General features: G+C 38.7%; 1 protein-coding gene across 1 annotated transcript in view; it reads left to right on the forward strand.

Moving 5' to 3' along the window:
- Positions 1-16,725, forward strand: part of EYS (eyes shut homolog) — a 723,503-nt gene extending 706,778 nt beyond the window's left edge. The window contains 2 exon segments of the mRNA XM_066547467.1: positions 4,853-5,014; positions 14,960-16,725. Coding sequence (XP_066403564.1) covers positions 4,853-5,014; positions 14,960-16,158 — 1,361 coding nt within the window. The 3' untranslated portion in view covers positions 16,159-16,725.
- The last annotated feature ends 678 nt before the right edge of the window (positions 16,726-17,403 follow it).

A 17,403-nucleotide genomic window follows, 5' to 3' on the forward strand; every position in this document is an offset into this window, starting at 1 on the left:
CAAAGTGACTATTGTCACTATTGTCACTATTGTCTTTGGGTCATTTAAGCAATGCCAATCCCATCAAGCTTTGTGTCCAGCGACATTTTTTAAAAATTTGTGGCAACATGAGAAAATGTTTAAGTAGTAGCCACAGCATTCATGTTGCATAAGGATAAAATGTGTTGTCTAAATTTTACCTGAAAGGTAGTTTTACCCAAAGGCCATCTAAGCCTTCAGGTTTATCATTAACAGCCCAGTAAACTTTATATTCATGGCAGGCACAAGGGAACGTGCATTTCTAATATTTATCTGCATAATTTAAAATGTCAAGTAGAACAAAATTAGTTACCTACTCAAATACATCATATAGAAACCCAAGTGGAAGTCATGTATGATAAAATGAAGGAGATGGTAATACCCTCCACACCAAGTCAGCCATGTCATCATGGGATGTGGTGTCCCAATAAAAATTCAATCATCTACTTACCATTCCCTCCACTCACCCAACTGAGCAAGAACAAGATCCAGCCAGCTAACTTGCACTTAGAAGGATGACTCTGAAATAACTTAGACTTCCCCTATGAGCATGAACGATATGCTGAAAATGTCCTTGCCACCTTACTTTGTGAAAATGTTCAGAGGTAGGTAGGTAGGTAGGTAGGTAGGTAGGTAATGGTAGGAACTAGTTTTAAAGCAAAGCACCTAAAGTGTCTAAATGTGAGTTCAATATATAAGTTCCTATTATGAGTTTAAAGCTCTGAGAGTGTTTCTCAGCCCACAGGGATGGGCTGGTGTTGAGTCTCAAAGACAGCTTTGTTGAGAAGCCCCAGCAGGAGTTTCCTCCTGCATTGCTTCAGGAGCAGCTTTAAATACCCCATGATCCTGCGCTGAATTACAGTGTAGCAGCATCAAGATCCACTTCATCTGGACCCCGACTCACAGACTGATTTGCAAGCTGGACCTTAACACCTACCTCACCACTGTGGAACTGATGTTTCACTTGCCCTAGCTCAGCTATCAGGCATGGAGAGGCTTGATCAGGCTTTCCCAAGTGAGAAAATGAGTCAGACATGGCTTTTTCTATGTCTTTTGTTATTAGATCCTCAGTCCTTTGAGCAGTGACTCACATTTCCTCTGTCACTGGAGATATTCAAGAACTGTCTGGACACAAACCCTGTGCCATGGGCTCTGGGATGACCCTGCTTGGGCAGGGAGGCTGGACCAGGTGATCCACTGTGGTCCCTTCCAGCCATGCTGTGATTCTGTGTAGCATTATCAGATACTAGTGTTCAGCTTAGAAAACAAAGCCATTAATCAGATACAGAGGTACTTGTGTAAATGCCTGCTGTAGTCACAATGCATCCCACGGTGCTAAGCATTCTAGTGAGTAACGCAGTAGTTACACAGCAAAGATCCTACTCATTTAGCTTATAGGATCAGCAAAGGCATCCATTTACCTCATTTGTTTTAGCAAGGAGTTTCTCAGGAATAAGCATATGTGACACAGGTGTTGTCTTGTGCAAGTTTAGCTGAGCTTCTTATTTTCTTATTTTAGGTGAAAAACAAAGTTTGCTGCCAAGAAAACAGCATTAGAGTACCTCAGCCTCTGATGTGTTAGTTTTGTATATGCCTGCCATAAAAGAAAATTGAAAAGCTTGAATTGTCATATTCTTCACGTTAAAAGCTTGTCTGTCTATAGAAGCAATTTTGCAAAAATGAAATTTCATCCTGCTCACCTCTGTGCACTGTGGTAGAGTCAATGCATTCTGTTTTGGGATATGTGTGCACGTATGGGTTCCAAGCACCTGTCAAGGCAGATTTTTTCCATGCATATAATCAGTACTTGCAGGATCTACAGGACATTTAAAAGAAAATTATAAGTTATTCTAGTACTTCCTATAGTTACTCCTGCTGCATTGTGGCAAAATATGTTACTTTCTGACACTTGTAAGATACATTTATCGGGAATAAGCATACGTTTTATAGATAATGAAAATAAAATATTTGCATCTTAGAAGTTCCAGAATGAAGTATATTAAATAGAGTATCGTATTTGATATCTATAAATCAGAATAATACCTTCCTTACTAAAGAATTCTGACATCTGTTGCTGAAGCTGTGGGTCTTATTTTTTAATACTCTATCTGAAATATGAAACCATGGACTTAATTCTTTCTCTGACTGATACTATAAAATCATCTTTTATCCTTGTCCTCTTTCTCTGCTTCAAGGCTTTTTATCACAGCAATCTTCCTTTCATATCCCTCCCAATGACAAGCAATGTAGCATTTCAATCCTGCTGATTTTGCTCTCACACTAGTCATTGTCCAGGCTTCCTCCATAAGCAGCAAAGTCATTGATAAAGTGACACTGCATCTGCCATAGACACTTTCAGATACCTCATTACACACTTTGCCTAAGGCGACCTTTCAAGCAGCAGCACATTTTCACATACGATTGACCACTGTGGCACAGTTCCTCCACATGTAAGTCTCACTGTGCAAAATTCTGCTAAGAGGAGACTGACTTACAAATTATGCATGAAAAAAAAAGTCTATGTACAAAGTGAATTATTATTATTGATTGTTTTTTAAATATGAAGACATCAATACAGGGATTTTAACTACTAATGGAGAGCCTTGACTTACCTACTGAAAAAAAAATCCATATGGAATAAAAAGTATTACTCTGTCTTTTGTACCTGATAGTGTTAATAAGTTTTAGTGATGTAAAGTACAGCACCAAATCTGTTTAGCAATCTTTATTACTATTTATCATCGAGGGTGATTGCTATTCTAAATACTTCTGTTTCTGTGAACTCTTAAGTATAGATGCCAGGAACTTCATGCTTTAGACATTATGTAATATATTACTACAGGCACTTCCTAGCCTTGAGAGCATGCATAACAGCTATTGTGATACTTAGGATGGGAGTGGTTTGAGAAAATATATATAGATTGAAAAATAGCCCATCAAAAGCCTGATTCAGATCATTTAAGCATTAAATAAATCCATTATAACTGATATTCCAGTGATTACAACTTACTTTTAGACTTACTGAGATTTTGTGCCATCAAATCCATGTACCTTCCTCAGAAATATTATCTGTAATCTACCAGGGGGAATTAATAAAAAGGTCAGCTGTGCAGTTACTGCCCATTCAAGAGGCATCCTCAGGTCAGGTTATGCTGATAACAGGTGAGAGATCTGGATCCTCTCCAGTGATGCACCTGCCTGCTGGACACTGTCCACCAGGGACACTTTGAACCCTATTCTGAAGGAGGTGGTGTGACAAATAGACAAATGACAAGAGCTTGCATCATGCTGGCTGTATTCCAGCCTAATAACTGAGGCCCATCTGTGGTAGGCAGAGCAAGGTGCAGCTGGGTGGTGAGTGGGCTCACCAGCAGATGCTGGGCAGAAAACCTGAGTGTGAAAGATAGCAAAAGGTATCTCAGAATGTACTTCAAGGACACCCTGAAGGTATATGTGACTGAGAGCAAGTTACCATAAAACAATGAAATTGGGAGCACCAAAATGAGGAAAGACTTTGGTCTCTTAGAAGGGAAACAGCACAGCTTCAGCTGGGAAATGCAGAAGTGAGAAGGCAACGCTTACACCTCAGGCATTTAACACTGCTCTTTAACTAAACAGTAAAAACAGTTTTACACACACAGGTCTAAATACGCCCTGCATATCTAAGTAGCTTGATTATTCCAGTGAACCCACAAATACAGTAAACTAACAACTACCTTATCTACATGAAACTATTACTAACATGATCTTGAATTAGCTAATAACTAACATTATTAGAGAGATTATTTACAAGAGCATGTATTTACAGGACAAGGGGGAATGCCTTCAAGCTGAAAGAGAGTAGGTTGAAATTAGGTATTAAGAAAAAAATGTTTGAGACTGGTGAAGCATGGGAACAGGCTGCCCAGAGAAGTTGTGGATGCCCCATGTCTGAAAGTGCCCAAGACCAGGCTGGATGGAGCCCTGAGCAAGCTGACTCAGTGGAAGATGTCCCTGGCCATAGCAGGGGAGTTGGACCTAGGTGATCTTTAAGGTCCCTTCCAAGCCAACCCATTCTGAGATTCTTTGATTCTATGATAATTATATCTCAAATATGCAATGTTACAGCGGGGAAAACTGGAAATTTTTTCAAGTCACATAAACATTATAGAAAAGTATAATAATTTATCAGTTGGCTGAAGGCAACTGAACCAGCCTGATTTTGTAGTGGTATATGAACAACCAGCGCTGAGGGAAGAGGTAAGACAGAATGATAAGTTGTGTATAGCTCAAAAGTGTACATTGCATCCTAACTGTAATTGTGTGAGTGTTCTCTTTCACTCTAAGATAGGATGATTTGAATTATCAAACATCTCAGTATGATTATCCTAAAAACAAGTTTCAGGAACAATCAATGAATACTTCCCACTTAAAAGGTACATTCTTATGAGACACAAAGCAGCTCATTACAAATCCTCCACTAGGATTTTCATCTGTATGGTGAGAAAAGAAATGTTTATTTTGACTCCTGCAACAGTATTTTGCATTTCAATTTTTAAACAATGTGAAATTTACACTTATACTTATTTAAAAATGAATGCTAACAAGCTCACATTTATTTTGCATTAGAACTGCAGCCTTGATTGTTGAGGAAAATAAGGAACCCAGAAGACAATGGCATTGATTTGCTATTATATAAGTTTTATTTTGTATCTAGGTTATTTTTATTCTGTGAAAATGGAAGAATGGGAAGTATTATGTACAGCATTTAAAAACCATACAAAATAACTGGTTCCATAATAATGCAGTCCTCTCAAAATATCTTTCAGAAGACATTTCCTCTTGCATTTTTCAGATATTTCCATTAGTGATGCATCCTTCAGAAATAATGAATCATCATGGATGTCATTTGCACCCTTTTATATCCGGCACAAGACCCATATTAAACTGCAGTTCCAGCCTCTCTCTCCAGATGGGATCCTGTTCTACACTGCACAGCATTTGGGTTCTCAGTCAGGTAAGGGGATTCCAGCTTGCTGCTATCACACAGCCAGGTACTTTTGTGCAAAAGAAAGGGAGTGCATTGGGGTGATTCAGGCATTCAGTCTCTGTAGCTCGCTGCCCATGGCGGCTGGGTTTTATCACAGAATCATAGAATGTTAGGGCATTGGAAGGGACCCTAAACATCATCTAGTCCCAAGTCTCCTGCCATGGGCAAGGACACTTTCCACTAGACCAGGTTGCTCAAGGCTTTGTCCAACCTGGCCTTGAACACTGCCAGGCATGGGGCATTAACAAGCCCACTGGGCAACCTGTTCCAGTGTCCAAGCACCCTCACAGTAAAATATGTCTTTCTAATACCTAACCTAAATTTTCTCTTTCAAATTTTCATTACTCATTGTGCTGTAGTTCCTGACAAAGTCCCTCTCTGGCTTCCTTGATTCCCTGCAGATGCTGGCAGGTTGCTGTGAGGTCCCCACACAGCCTTCTTTTCTCCAGGCTGAACAGCCCCAACGTTCTCAGCCTGTCTTTGTAGGGGAGTTTATCCAGTCCTCTTATCAATATTATGGCCTTCCTCTGGACTATCTCAAATAATTCCATGTCCTTCTTGTGCTGGGGACAGAACTGTATGCAGAACTGTATTTTACAGTTGATTTGAACTGTAAATAATCAAGTTCATAAGAAAAAAACATTCAAAACCAAAGTTTAAGATAGTCCAAAGCCAAAAAGTACTTAGTGAACTTATTTAATGGTTCAGGAAAGCACTTCCCCCTGAAAGTGACCTCAGCCAGCTTTTTAGAAGCTAGACTAAGATTCTCACTTTAGGGAGCTGGACCAGTGTTTTAAATGACCAAAACCAAAGCAATATGAAAACTCATCAAACAAGTTAAGTGAAAGTGAACAGAGCAAATGAGGCTTCTCAGAAGTGTAGCTTTTTATTATATAATGTTGAAAAGTGTGCTGGTGCAGCGTGTAAAACATGCAAATTCTGCATTTCCCAGATATGCAGAGTGACAAATAAATCTAAATAAAATATTTATGGAAGTATTTTAAATTTTACTAAGTTATCATTCCTAAAACTTTGTGTCATGAAAACATAATTTGATAGTGTAAGTACATTCTAAAATTTAGTCTTTAAGGTGTACATTTTTGTAATTACTTTATTACCATACTCAATTGCATTTAAATGTTGATTGCAGGTTTTTAAACAGAAGGATTATGTCATCCATAACATCATCTTAGAGCAGATTCTTCTCTTGTATTGAGCAGTAGTTTATGCAAAAATGATGCTTTATATGACAAAACAAGTTAATTATTGATCATATGTTTTTACATTCCTTTGTTCAAAGTCTAAAGCTCTAAGATACTTCAATAAACAGCCACAAATTCATATAAACACATATATGCCAAATGTACCGGCACTTTACTGTTCACACAGATGTTTCAACAGGTTGATAATGCATCATACACTGCTGACACCTCCTGTTTGCCTTATTCTAATTGCAACCACATAGAGAGAAGAAGCTTCAAAGAAAAATATATGGAGCATCTGTAATAAAAATACATGTATTACCAAAGAGCTCTGTATTCTACAATGAATCTTTTATAGTTCTATCACTTACAGGCCAAATTCTGAGAATTGTTCTCTCCCGTATAAACTAAAGCATTACGTGGGCCATGACAAATAGGAGAAGAAAAGGATCTTTCTCAGAAAGAATAGTCAGAGGTCATGGAAGCAGCTGGCATCTAGTGAAATTAAATACCTTTTGGAAGCATCAACGAGAGTGCTAAGTATGTTTAAGTTGGGTCAGGAGTGGTGTAGCCTGAACATGCCCTCATTCTCTTGCCATTCCTGAGTGTTTAGTTTAAACAGGAAAGAATATTTTCTTTCAATCATTTTCTAGAATCATAGCAATTCAATTTCAAAATAAAATTCCTAAAATTCCTCTTATACAGAGAGATTTATTTACATTTCTTATTTCTACTGTCCTCTAGTTTTGAAAGACTCAGGAAAAGCTAATCACCTGGCTTTTTATTTTTGCCTTCACATAATCCTGTCAAATCCAGGCCAGAATTAGATTGAAAGACCTAGAAGTATTCTTAGCTGTCAGCAGATGAGATACAGCTTTCTGTTGAAGATTAGTTTAGAAAGAACTCAAATAAAGTTTCTTCTTTAGACAGTTATGTAAGAGTTAATAAATTAATCGCTGAAATCACAGGATTTTATTTCTAAAATTCCTTTTTAATAGGAAATAATTCAAAATTTTTTCCCTCACTAGGCAATGCTTTTTATTTTTTTAAAGAAATGAGCTAACTATACAGCTAATTTAGCAATGATACTGAGTAGCACAGTTATGTATCAGCTTGGTTTGTCACCCACATAAACACTACACTGGGACTTTTCCTTCAGGGACATGTACCATCGAATAATCCTCCCATCATTAAAAATAAAATCACATCTTTAGTAGGTGAAGAAAAAAACACAAGACATCTGTTGAAACATTTTCCTCCAGCTTTCTTCTTTCCAAAGAACATAAGAGAACTTTCTAGAAAGGGCAAGTCTCCTTAGTCTCCTTACTTTGACGTTGATCTACTGGTCCCAGCTTCTATTCCTCTAAAAATATCACTATTCCAGTACACAGATTTAAACACCTCAGAAACTGGCACAAAATGGAAAACATCCTGTGAATCTGTTAGCCTAATTTCCTGTAATTGCCAGTCATCCATTTTGTTGCTTTGTCAGCTATTTCTGAATGTGCATCCTGACTTTAAGTATAGTACTATGGATTTCTGCAGGCCCTAAGAAAATAATTTCCAAATTCTGACAAAATTTATGTGGCTGGCAATATTAATAACAAGTTAGGGATAAAACCCAACCCAACAAGTGAGTTGACTTCAGAAACTTGAAGACAAGGGAACTTTTTTCCTCCCTTTTGACTACTTGCTCTATGCACTGCATCTGGGCAAGGACTCTGCAAACACTATGGAACTCATGTGGAGTCCAGTACACTGTTTGTAGAAGGCCAGCTCACTTCACATTTTCTCAAAGGCAGTGTATTCTATTTTTACCAATGAAAGCATGAACTAATGATTACACAGCCTGTAATTCAGACAGGGCTTGCTGGATGCCCATCAAATGCTTGAACAAGGTATATAAATCAGTCCATTTACACAGCAGCCACTCTATATGTTTGGAGGCCTTGGCACTCTGGGTGAAAGTCAATTTAAAAGCAGCTGTGCTTTTTTGTTGAGTCACAGTATTACTGAAGCTTTACCTTAGTTATCAAAAGTGGAATATGCCATAGACTGCCTGCATTATTCCAGAGTTCAGGCCAGGGTGATGGAAAGGTTTGCTCCCCAAAGAGATGAGAACGAACAGTCATGCTAGGTGACTAAGAATGAAGTCAGGTCAATAAACAGAATGGGATGACTCATGCTAAATTTAACACTCAACATTTGCAACAGCAGTTCTCTGTCTCTCTTTAGCCAGATTATGTCACCTACCTGGTCTGAAAAACCTAAAAACTTTAACTCCTGGTATTTAAGGCATTTCAGTTTATAAATCTGTAACATGAAAATAAGAGAATGCCAGTACAAGTATGTGATGTCTGCACGATTTTCTAAAACATTGCTTATGATGAAAACTGAATAATGGAACTGGACTAAAATCTTTTGGAAATATTCAGAACTTTTAAATACCTAAAAGGCAGGGGTATTATTTTCTTAATCAGAAAGAAACTGATCATCCACTCACTTTTAAAACAAGAATTTGAGTGGTTAAGTCTTTTTCTCTTCGCAGCCATATTTTCTTAGCTGACAGGGACATAATTTCTGCTTTGTTACTAGTTTTGGAATCATTTGTATGGACTAAATCAGCAGTGTAGGAAGCAGAACTAGCAGCCAGCTGTGTAGCTGTGTGACAGAACAGACATCCCCACTGTCTTGAAATCTGTTGCATATGAAGTGTTATTGTTACCCATTTGACACTGGCAAGCAAACCAAAAATGTTTGGCAAATTGAGGCTGCTCAAGGAAGGTGGCTCCTTCCAGCTGCCAAAATGTGCCAGGGTGACAGTGATGACTAAAGGAAGCACAGTACATTTCTTCACAAAGAAGAAACACATTTTGGAAAGATGAGGCTGAATAGTCTAATCTACAAATAGATAAGTGCCCACCCCTTGTAGACACATGGGCATCACTGTCTGCAAGGTTGCTCTGGATCCCAGCTATGCTCTTCCTGCTATGGGATGGTGCTCCAAACTGAAGCTGAACTCTACCTATTGACACACTGATTTTTTTTTACTTGGTTTGAGAAATATACAGGCTTGACTTGACATCAGTTTTCAGTCTTGCATGAGCTAGAACTCCACACATGGAGCAGAATCAATTATAATAATCCATGAAAGCATATCCAGGTAACTCCTTTAAATGCGTGTTAGGGGCACTGGCTATGGTCACCCCTAGGTGAAAGATCAAGTTACAACAGCTGCAACAAGCTCCTTTACCTGGTCAGCCAGCTGGTACCTAACTGCATGCACACACTCAGACAAGGGCAAAGACAAGGTTAACAAACTTAAAGGAAGGCAGCTTCAATCACGTTGACATATTACCAGCTAGCAATTAATAGCAGAAGCTGCAGAGGGTGGGCAAAAGGCTCATCTCTTCTCTGTTCTTTGTTCCCTCATTAACCCCACTATAGCCCTTTCTTTTCTTCCCTTTTCTCTCCTTGGCCTTGGGCCTTACTCTGGCTAGTGGAAATGCTCAGGAGGCATGTGAAGGACAACTGCTGGTCAGTTAGGTTTCCTCTCAGGTGGACACCAGAGTGCATCACCTTCCTTGGCCACAGATTGTAGCCATTCAGCTGGGGGCTGATAGGGCTATTTCAACCCCTTCTAGACAAGAAAAGTTCTGCTCCTGGAAGAATATGTAAGGGGTGACAGTGTACGAGATTGTGGTTCAGGTCCATGGAAAATCATACAGGAGAGCAGGATGAGAGGAAAACTGTGAAGAACAAGAATGAAAGCAATGTGAACTCAGCTCAGCAAGGCAGGAAGGAGCAGTGAGCAGATAGCTCTTGGAGCTGTGATGGTTACAGGATGCATCATGCCAATACAAGGCAGTAGTACTGCTCGAGACACAGGCACTTCATTATGGTGGCTAACAAGGTCAGTTTGGAATGAAGATGAGCACATAGCAGAACCTAGAGTAAAAGGTTTCATTAACTGGGATTGATTCCCATCAATGTTACTGCTTATGAGGATAAAAGCCTCAAATGTTCACCCTGCCACCGAGATGGTGCCAGTGATCAATAACAACTTCTGAAAAAAATGGTGGAAGGAGAGTGGAGGAAGTGCTACCCCGTACCACAGTGATAGAAACGGGCACTCTGGGCTTGAGCTAGAGGACAGAAGGGTGAGGTAAAACCAACAGAAGGCACAGGCTGCAAACATACACCCAGAGGTGCTGTCTCAGAGCTCCGAAACAACTAAAGGAACCAAGACTGTAGATATTCAGTAACCAGGAAACCACAGTGTAGGGCTCCTGGGACGCTTAAGCTGCAAGAAGCTGCTGAAACACTGAGCTCATCAAAGCTTCTGTCTTCAGCTTAGCATAGAGGCTCTTGCTCAGTAACACAGGATGAGACAAAAGACAAGCAACACATGCTTAAAGGAATCTAGATCTTCAGTAGTTCCAGGACTAATCAGTGACTTTGAACACACAGGGAGCATTCAGAGACACTTGCATCTGTGTATCACTGAGACTATGGTAATAGCAGCAAAAAAGTGAACGCCACTGAGTACAAGATTACATCCACTACTACAAAGGTCACTTAAAAGTATGTTCTGGAAGTTCCTTTGGCCATGCAAACTAGTGGGAAATCCTTCTTAATTTTCAGTGGACCATAGGAAAAACCTCAGGTACTCTTTTAACAGGTTAAGAAAGGCCTTGCTTTACATACACACCCCAGAGCACAAGGATAGACTGAAGTCACTGTGGGGAAGACACCTTGAAACAGAAATGTTAAAAATACCATCCGGATGCTGCTCCAGCTCAGCATGAGCTGATTTGTCAGCTGAGACGCTGACACTGTGTTCAGCCCTCCTAGGAAATACATCTGTATCAGGCATATTCGGTAGTGTCAGCAGTAAATGCAGAGATCTTTGCCCAACACAGCTGTGTAAATTGAAAATTACATTTTTTATTTCGGTGCTTCTGGCCTGAATAGGACATCTCCAAAGAGAGTGCAATTTTCCTAGAATGCATTTCCAACTGTACCAAGTTTAGACAAATTATGATGTACATGAGTTTCCTATGGTAACATAGAAGCATGGAGAGTTGATACTGCTTGAGCATGATCTTAGAATGGGGGTATACAGACATATCTGCATCTCCAGATAAAGACTGAACATGAAAAGGCATTGTTACCATTTGGAAGCATTTAAAATTTGACTGTGAGACTGCAACCAATTTGTTGAAGAGACTTACATACATTTTTATAGTAGTAGCAAGCTGAAAAATTTTGTGATCCACTCAGAATTCATCATAAGAAGTCATATAAGAAGATAGTACTACAGATAATCCAGATCTCACAGTAGCACTTGGAGGTACTTTTAGGAGACTTTTCATTATCTCCCAGTAAAGAGGAACTGACTGCTCAAGACACAGGGCTGACCAGCCTTCTGGGAATTCTGACATCCCGTACAGGAACAGGTGAGATTTATACACATAAGAAAAATGTGAAAATAAAGTTATGAAGAAAAATTCACCCCTGCTTTGGAGTTCTGGCTTCTAATATGAAATACAGACAATCCACTCTGCGGCAGAGCAGCTTTGATCTTCAGTCACTTGGTGAAAACCCTGAACTAGGAGTTGCAGGTAGAAGTGCTGTTTTATCTCCAGAACAGGTTCTTCCTTAAGGCAATACCTGCTACAAATTCCCTTCCCTTGAGAAGAAGGGAATTAGCATTTAGGCTATTAAAAAAAAAAAAATCACTGTTTTACTGAAACAGGGAGTATTACAGGGGCAAGAAGGTGCATCAGAAGAGAACTAAATGTTGTTAATAATTTTGTTCAATGCCCAGGGTCATGACATGTTGCAGTTTCAAGGCCCAACTAAGCTACAACAGCCTACTTAGAAAAAAGATTCAGCCTTACTGACACAGGTTGCCTTATAGCTCCTTGCATCCAACAGGTTGGGCAAAGACTTGCATGCAGAACAAAAGAACAGCTGTGAGTGCCTGTCTCAGGAGTCTGTTTTTTTAATGACACCACTGATGGAGATTAATAGCCCATATTAAATGAGCTGCTAATCTAAAAAAACAGAAGCAAAGTTGTGTATCCTATGTGTAAATTGTATTTTCAAGAAAGCAGGGACCAGCTGTACAGTCTAGTGCTGGAAAAACTAAGAATGTCATCTCCTTCATGCTTAACCAAAGTCAACCTCCTCAGAAAGGTCTCTGGCCACAGGTTAAATGAGGCAGGTCTGAGCTATGATCAAATTGAAATAGTAAAAACTGTAGTGCTTCTTGGTCTCTTACACAGAGACCGAGAAGAGAAAATCAGTGGCAAGAATGCCATTTGTTTAAACTGGTGATACAACTCCTATGAAGACATCGGCCTCCGCAGGCTCCAGCTGTGCAATCTGGCCCTCAGAGACAGGGCAGATGGAGATCCCTTGTTGAAAATATTACTGGTTGCTAAATTGAAAAGCATCAAAGACAAGGCCATCATTTCCCTTCACTTTCAGAGGAAGTTTCTTGGACAGTGAACACACAGCACTTTGCACAACAGTTCTAAGATGTTTTCAGCCAGTTGTCCCTAATAGTACCTCTGATATGATAAACTTCATGGAGAAATACTGACTGCACCCTAGGATCAACTTTCAGATTCTAAAATTTATCTCAACACTCTGTTGTTCTTGCCAACAACTAAAATGGAAAGTCATTTGTGAAAAGATAGGCTCTAACCAGAGGAGTAAGAAAGGCCTCAAGGAGAGGTGAAATTGGAAGTGTAATTTTTTTGTTCAAAAGTAGCAGAAGAAGTTACTCCAGTTTGAAGTGAAGCTTCGAATTTGTGCCAGAATAGAGTATTCAGCAATAACCTCTTTACACTGTAGACAGCAGATTCAGTAACACAGATTTCTTCTTGCAATAAGATTAAATAAGATTCCAAAACGGATTATTGTCAAATGTGCAAAGCCACCAAAACTCTCCCCTGCAGGCCAGGAAGTCTTGGAGAACTGCCAGTTTCTCTGGGTCTTGGTTACAGGTCAGATGCAACAGCAACCCTGGTCAGATGTTTTCCTCCTTCCTAGACAGCAAAATATGAGTACTTGTGTCCTTACACAAGTCTGCATGTCCAGGAAGGAGAGGGGATCGAAGGCTGCCAAAGAGGTAGCTCAGAAGCTTTTCCTCATGCTCCTTTCCCACCTTAGGATTGAGGGCCTGATAAAAGACATAGACAAGCAAGTTATGTACACTGCTGAAACAAAGCAAGATGAGTGCATTCAAAATATGCACTGAAAAATCAAGCACACAAAGCCACATCACTAAGCAGGAGAGATCTCAAGTGAAGGAAATTATATTAATTTTCTGGAAAAAAAGAAACAAGGAAGGTCCTGGAAAAGAACACTAAATACAGGGAAGTAAACCAGATTATCACAACTGGAACTAGCAAGCTAAAAGGGAGTGCTCTGCTATCACCAGAGTTGAAAGAAGGAAGAGCTTTTTTCTTGTTCTTCCCATGGGTATCTGGAGCAGGGAAGGTGAGGCATGATGTGCTCTACAGCCACTAATACAACTAAAACATCTCTAGCCTGCCTAAATGGCAACCTGAACATCTCCTGCATAGGGAGGTATAATTTCGGCAACTTTCACAAGCCTCCAGTAAATTAAGCCATTCAATTTCACAACAGGCAATGTAATCCAAGGATTAGAAATACTCAAAAATTAAACACACATGAAAGCAAACTTCATCATTCTGATAGGTCCACCCTTAGGAATGTTTAATCTTTAAGGAAACTGGACTGGTAACTATTAGGAAAGCTTGCATTCAAATTTAACAAACATATTTACCAGTTTAATGGATAACAACCTGATGCCTATTATTTCCAAAAGTAAGATATAAAAGTTAAATTGCACAGGCAAACCTCAAAAAATTTGAGAACAAAACTTTAATTTGCAGACTTTTCTACTGTTCTCTTCTGCTTCTCTGTCACCTTCCCCTATTAGGCTCTACTGCTGCCCTTACAAACTTCTCCATCTCCCATTTCCTAACCTTTCCCAGTTTTCCTTTTTCATGCTTGGAAGTACAGTTTGAAGTGCTACTCTCTCTCCTTTTACACTGCCTATAAGGCCAGAAACACTGATAGTACAAGAAGAGAGAACTCCCTTCTAATACTTCCTGTCACAAAGGCCTCTAGAAGAACAATGCAATAAAAAGCATATCTGTTCCTACAGTTGTCAGATTATTAAACCTAAAGCATCCCTGTTGTGAAAAGGAGCCTTCAGGGAAAGCAGAGTATGTCTGGTGCAGACAAAACTGTTCATTAAACTGACAAATCCATCAAGCCTTTATTCAACATACTGAAGTTGAGAGTATTTCTGCCTTTGTAACTTGAGCAAAACCTTTTTCTTTTCGATGGGAACACTGATTCACACTTCCTAGATGCCAAAGTGATCCTGTTTTCTCCTATCTCAGTTATCTAGTCTTTGCACAAAACCAGAGCCTTCCAGAAGGCTGGGCTTTTTACTTTGAGGCAAACATGAGCTCGGTTTCCAATAATGAGAAAGAAAAAAAAAAAGGCTAAAAGCAGCTCATCAGGGAACATTTCCCTTTGTGTGATTTAGATATAATGATGGTACAAGGAAACGCAGGCATGAAAGCATCAGAATCATTAATATGTTTTTCTTTGGTACATCCCTCTAAAACTTAAAAATATTTTATACTGTTTTTTTATACAGGTGATTTTCTATGTATATCATTAGTAAATGGATATACACAGTTACGCTACAACCTTGGAGACAGAACAGTCATCCTACAGACCCTTCAGAAGGTCCACACAAATGGAAATACATGGCACTTACTTAATGCAGGAAGAGTTGGTAATGAAGGCTACCTGGACCTGGATGGTATCAACGTTACTCAAAAAGCCAGTCCTGGAATGAATGCACTAGACACACACTCAGATTTTTTTGTTGGAGGGGTATCCTCCTTAAACCTTGTTAATCCAATGGCAATAGAAAATGAGCCCACAGGTTTCACTGGTTGTATTCGAGAAATGGTTATAAACAACAGGGAACTGAATCTTACCGTGACTGACCCCAAGGGTGGAGCCAACATTGGTGACTGTGATGGAACAGATTGTGGTTACACTATGTGCAAAAATAATGGAACGTGTCAAGTTGTAAACTCAGGCTTTTCTTGTTCTTGCCCAAAAGACTGGACAGGGACCAAGTGTGAACAATCCATTCACTGTTCACAAAACATGTGTGGGTCTCATGCACTTTGTATTCCTCAACCTTCTTCATTTTCATATACCTGTGCATGTGCACTAGGCTGGACAGGTAAGTACTGCGATAACAAAATCAAATTTTATATAGCAAAGTTTGTTGGTAACTCCTACATTAAATACACAGATCCTTTTTATGGAAAAAGAGACCTCCAGTACAGCCGCCTTTCTTTAAATTTTACTACCAATCAAACTGAAGGCTTAATAGTGTGGATGGGAAAAAGTGAAGATGAAGATAATGACTTCCTTGCCATTGGTCTTGCCAATGGAACTTTAAAAGTTGTAATTAATCTTGGAGAAAGAATCTCTGTTCCTCTAATGCACAGAAAGTATTTTACCTGTTCTGATGGAAGATGGCATTTCACTACTGTAGTTCAAAACCAAACTTGTGTTAAGGTTTATCTTGATGAGGAACTAATCCTTTTTGAAGATATTGACCCACAAAGAAAATACACTGCTTTAAACTACGGTGGCATTTGTTACTTTGGTGGGTTTGAAATTGGCAGGAAAGTCAATATAGTCACTACAGGGCTTTTCCAGAAGGAATTCATTGGTAAGATTAAAGATGTTGTGCTCTTCCAAGATTCTAAAAAGATTCAGCTAATGAAAGCAGAAGGATACAACATTCATGATGGAAATTCTGGAAATTAATTGAAAAAACTGTCCGAGACTCTATTAAAAAGGTAAAATTCCTTTTCCTCCTGTTTATTGTGTTAGCTGGCAATGTATGACTCAGCAACCAACACAGGATAGCATTTAAAAAATAATAAGGGACAAATTTATGTGGAGTATTAATAACATATACATATAAAATATGATCAATTGTTTTCCTCATAGATTTATATATACTCTTTAGCATTTACCTTAAAATAATGGGAAAGTCTGAGGGGTTTTTTTCTTTATTGTGTTGGAAATAGTTTTGTAAACAAAGAGGTAGGGATTAGCTTGTAAAGCCAACCATCATTCAAGTGTTGTTTGTTGCTTTATGAGAACAGAAAACTGTTACCTGTTTCTCCAACTCTTGAATATTATTAAAATGTTTATTTTGTAATGTTAAGATCCAGTCTAAAAACTGAAATTGGTGGAGGAAGAAACAGTGTGCTTGAGGCAAAACCCTCATTTATTGTAATGAGAATTTTAAAAAAATGCAACAGCTATAATTACTTGTTAAGCTCAAAAAGACTCTAATTAGGTAATAAAGTTGTTCTCACTCCCCTATCTGTGTCCATCCTGTATGTATTATATGTAAGAGGGTAGAAGTCAAGACTCTCTTAAGTCTGCTAAAATATTACTCCTAAAGAATGATTTAAAGAGCAAAAACATACATAATTTTAGAGAGAGAAAACAGGCCTCCTGGTTTTCTCCAGCAGAGGTCTCCCCTATTTGACTACATGAAAACCTTTGGCTTTAATGATCTATAACTGCAATGTGGCAGTCTGTCTACAAGTAACTTTTATTCTTAAGACTTTAAAAAGTCCAAGAACTGTTTTACTTTACCTATACCTTTCTGGTTTATATGCCCTTAAATGACATTTCAATAATTTATGAGTACAGAGGTTTTGGCCATAGTGAACCAAATTTCTGCAAATATATTTTTCATTAATTGATAATCTCAAAAGTGAATAGAGCTGTTCATACATAAATACAAAAAAATCAATTCCTTCTCATAAAGCTGTCTTATATTCTGCTTTAGGGAGCAACAAAAAATTTAAAATTTTATCTATCTTAATGTGCTCATACCAATAATATACGATGGCATCTACATTTCTCATTTGACTGCTGGCTTACTAAATTAGTAAAATTATTAAATAAAAATAAATAGTGATTGATTTGTATCTTTTCCGTTTTCACTTTACTATTGCTAAAAAGCACATAACAAACCATTACCTCCTTGCA

Source organism: Molothrus aeneus, chromosome 3 (genome assembly GCF_037042795.1).
Source record: "Molothrus aeneus isolate 106 chromosome 3, BPBGC_Maene_1.0, whole genome shotgun sequence".
Classification (NCBI taxonomy): domain Eukaryota; kingdom Metazoa; phylum Chordata; class Aves; order Passeriformes; family Icteridae; genus Molothrus; species Molothrus aeneus.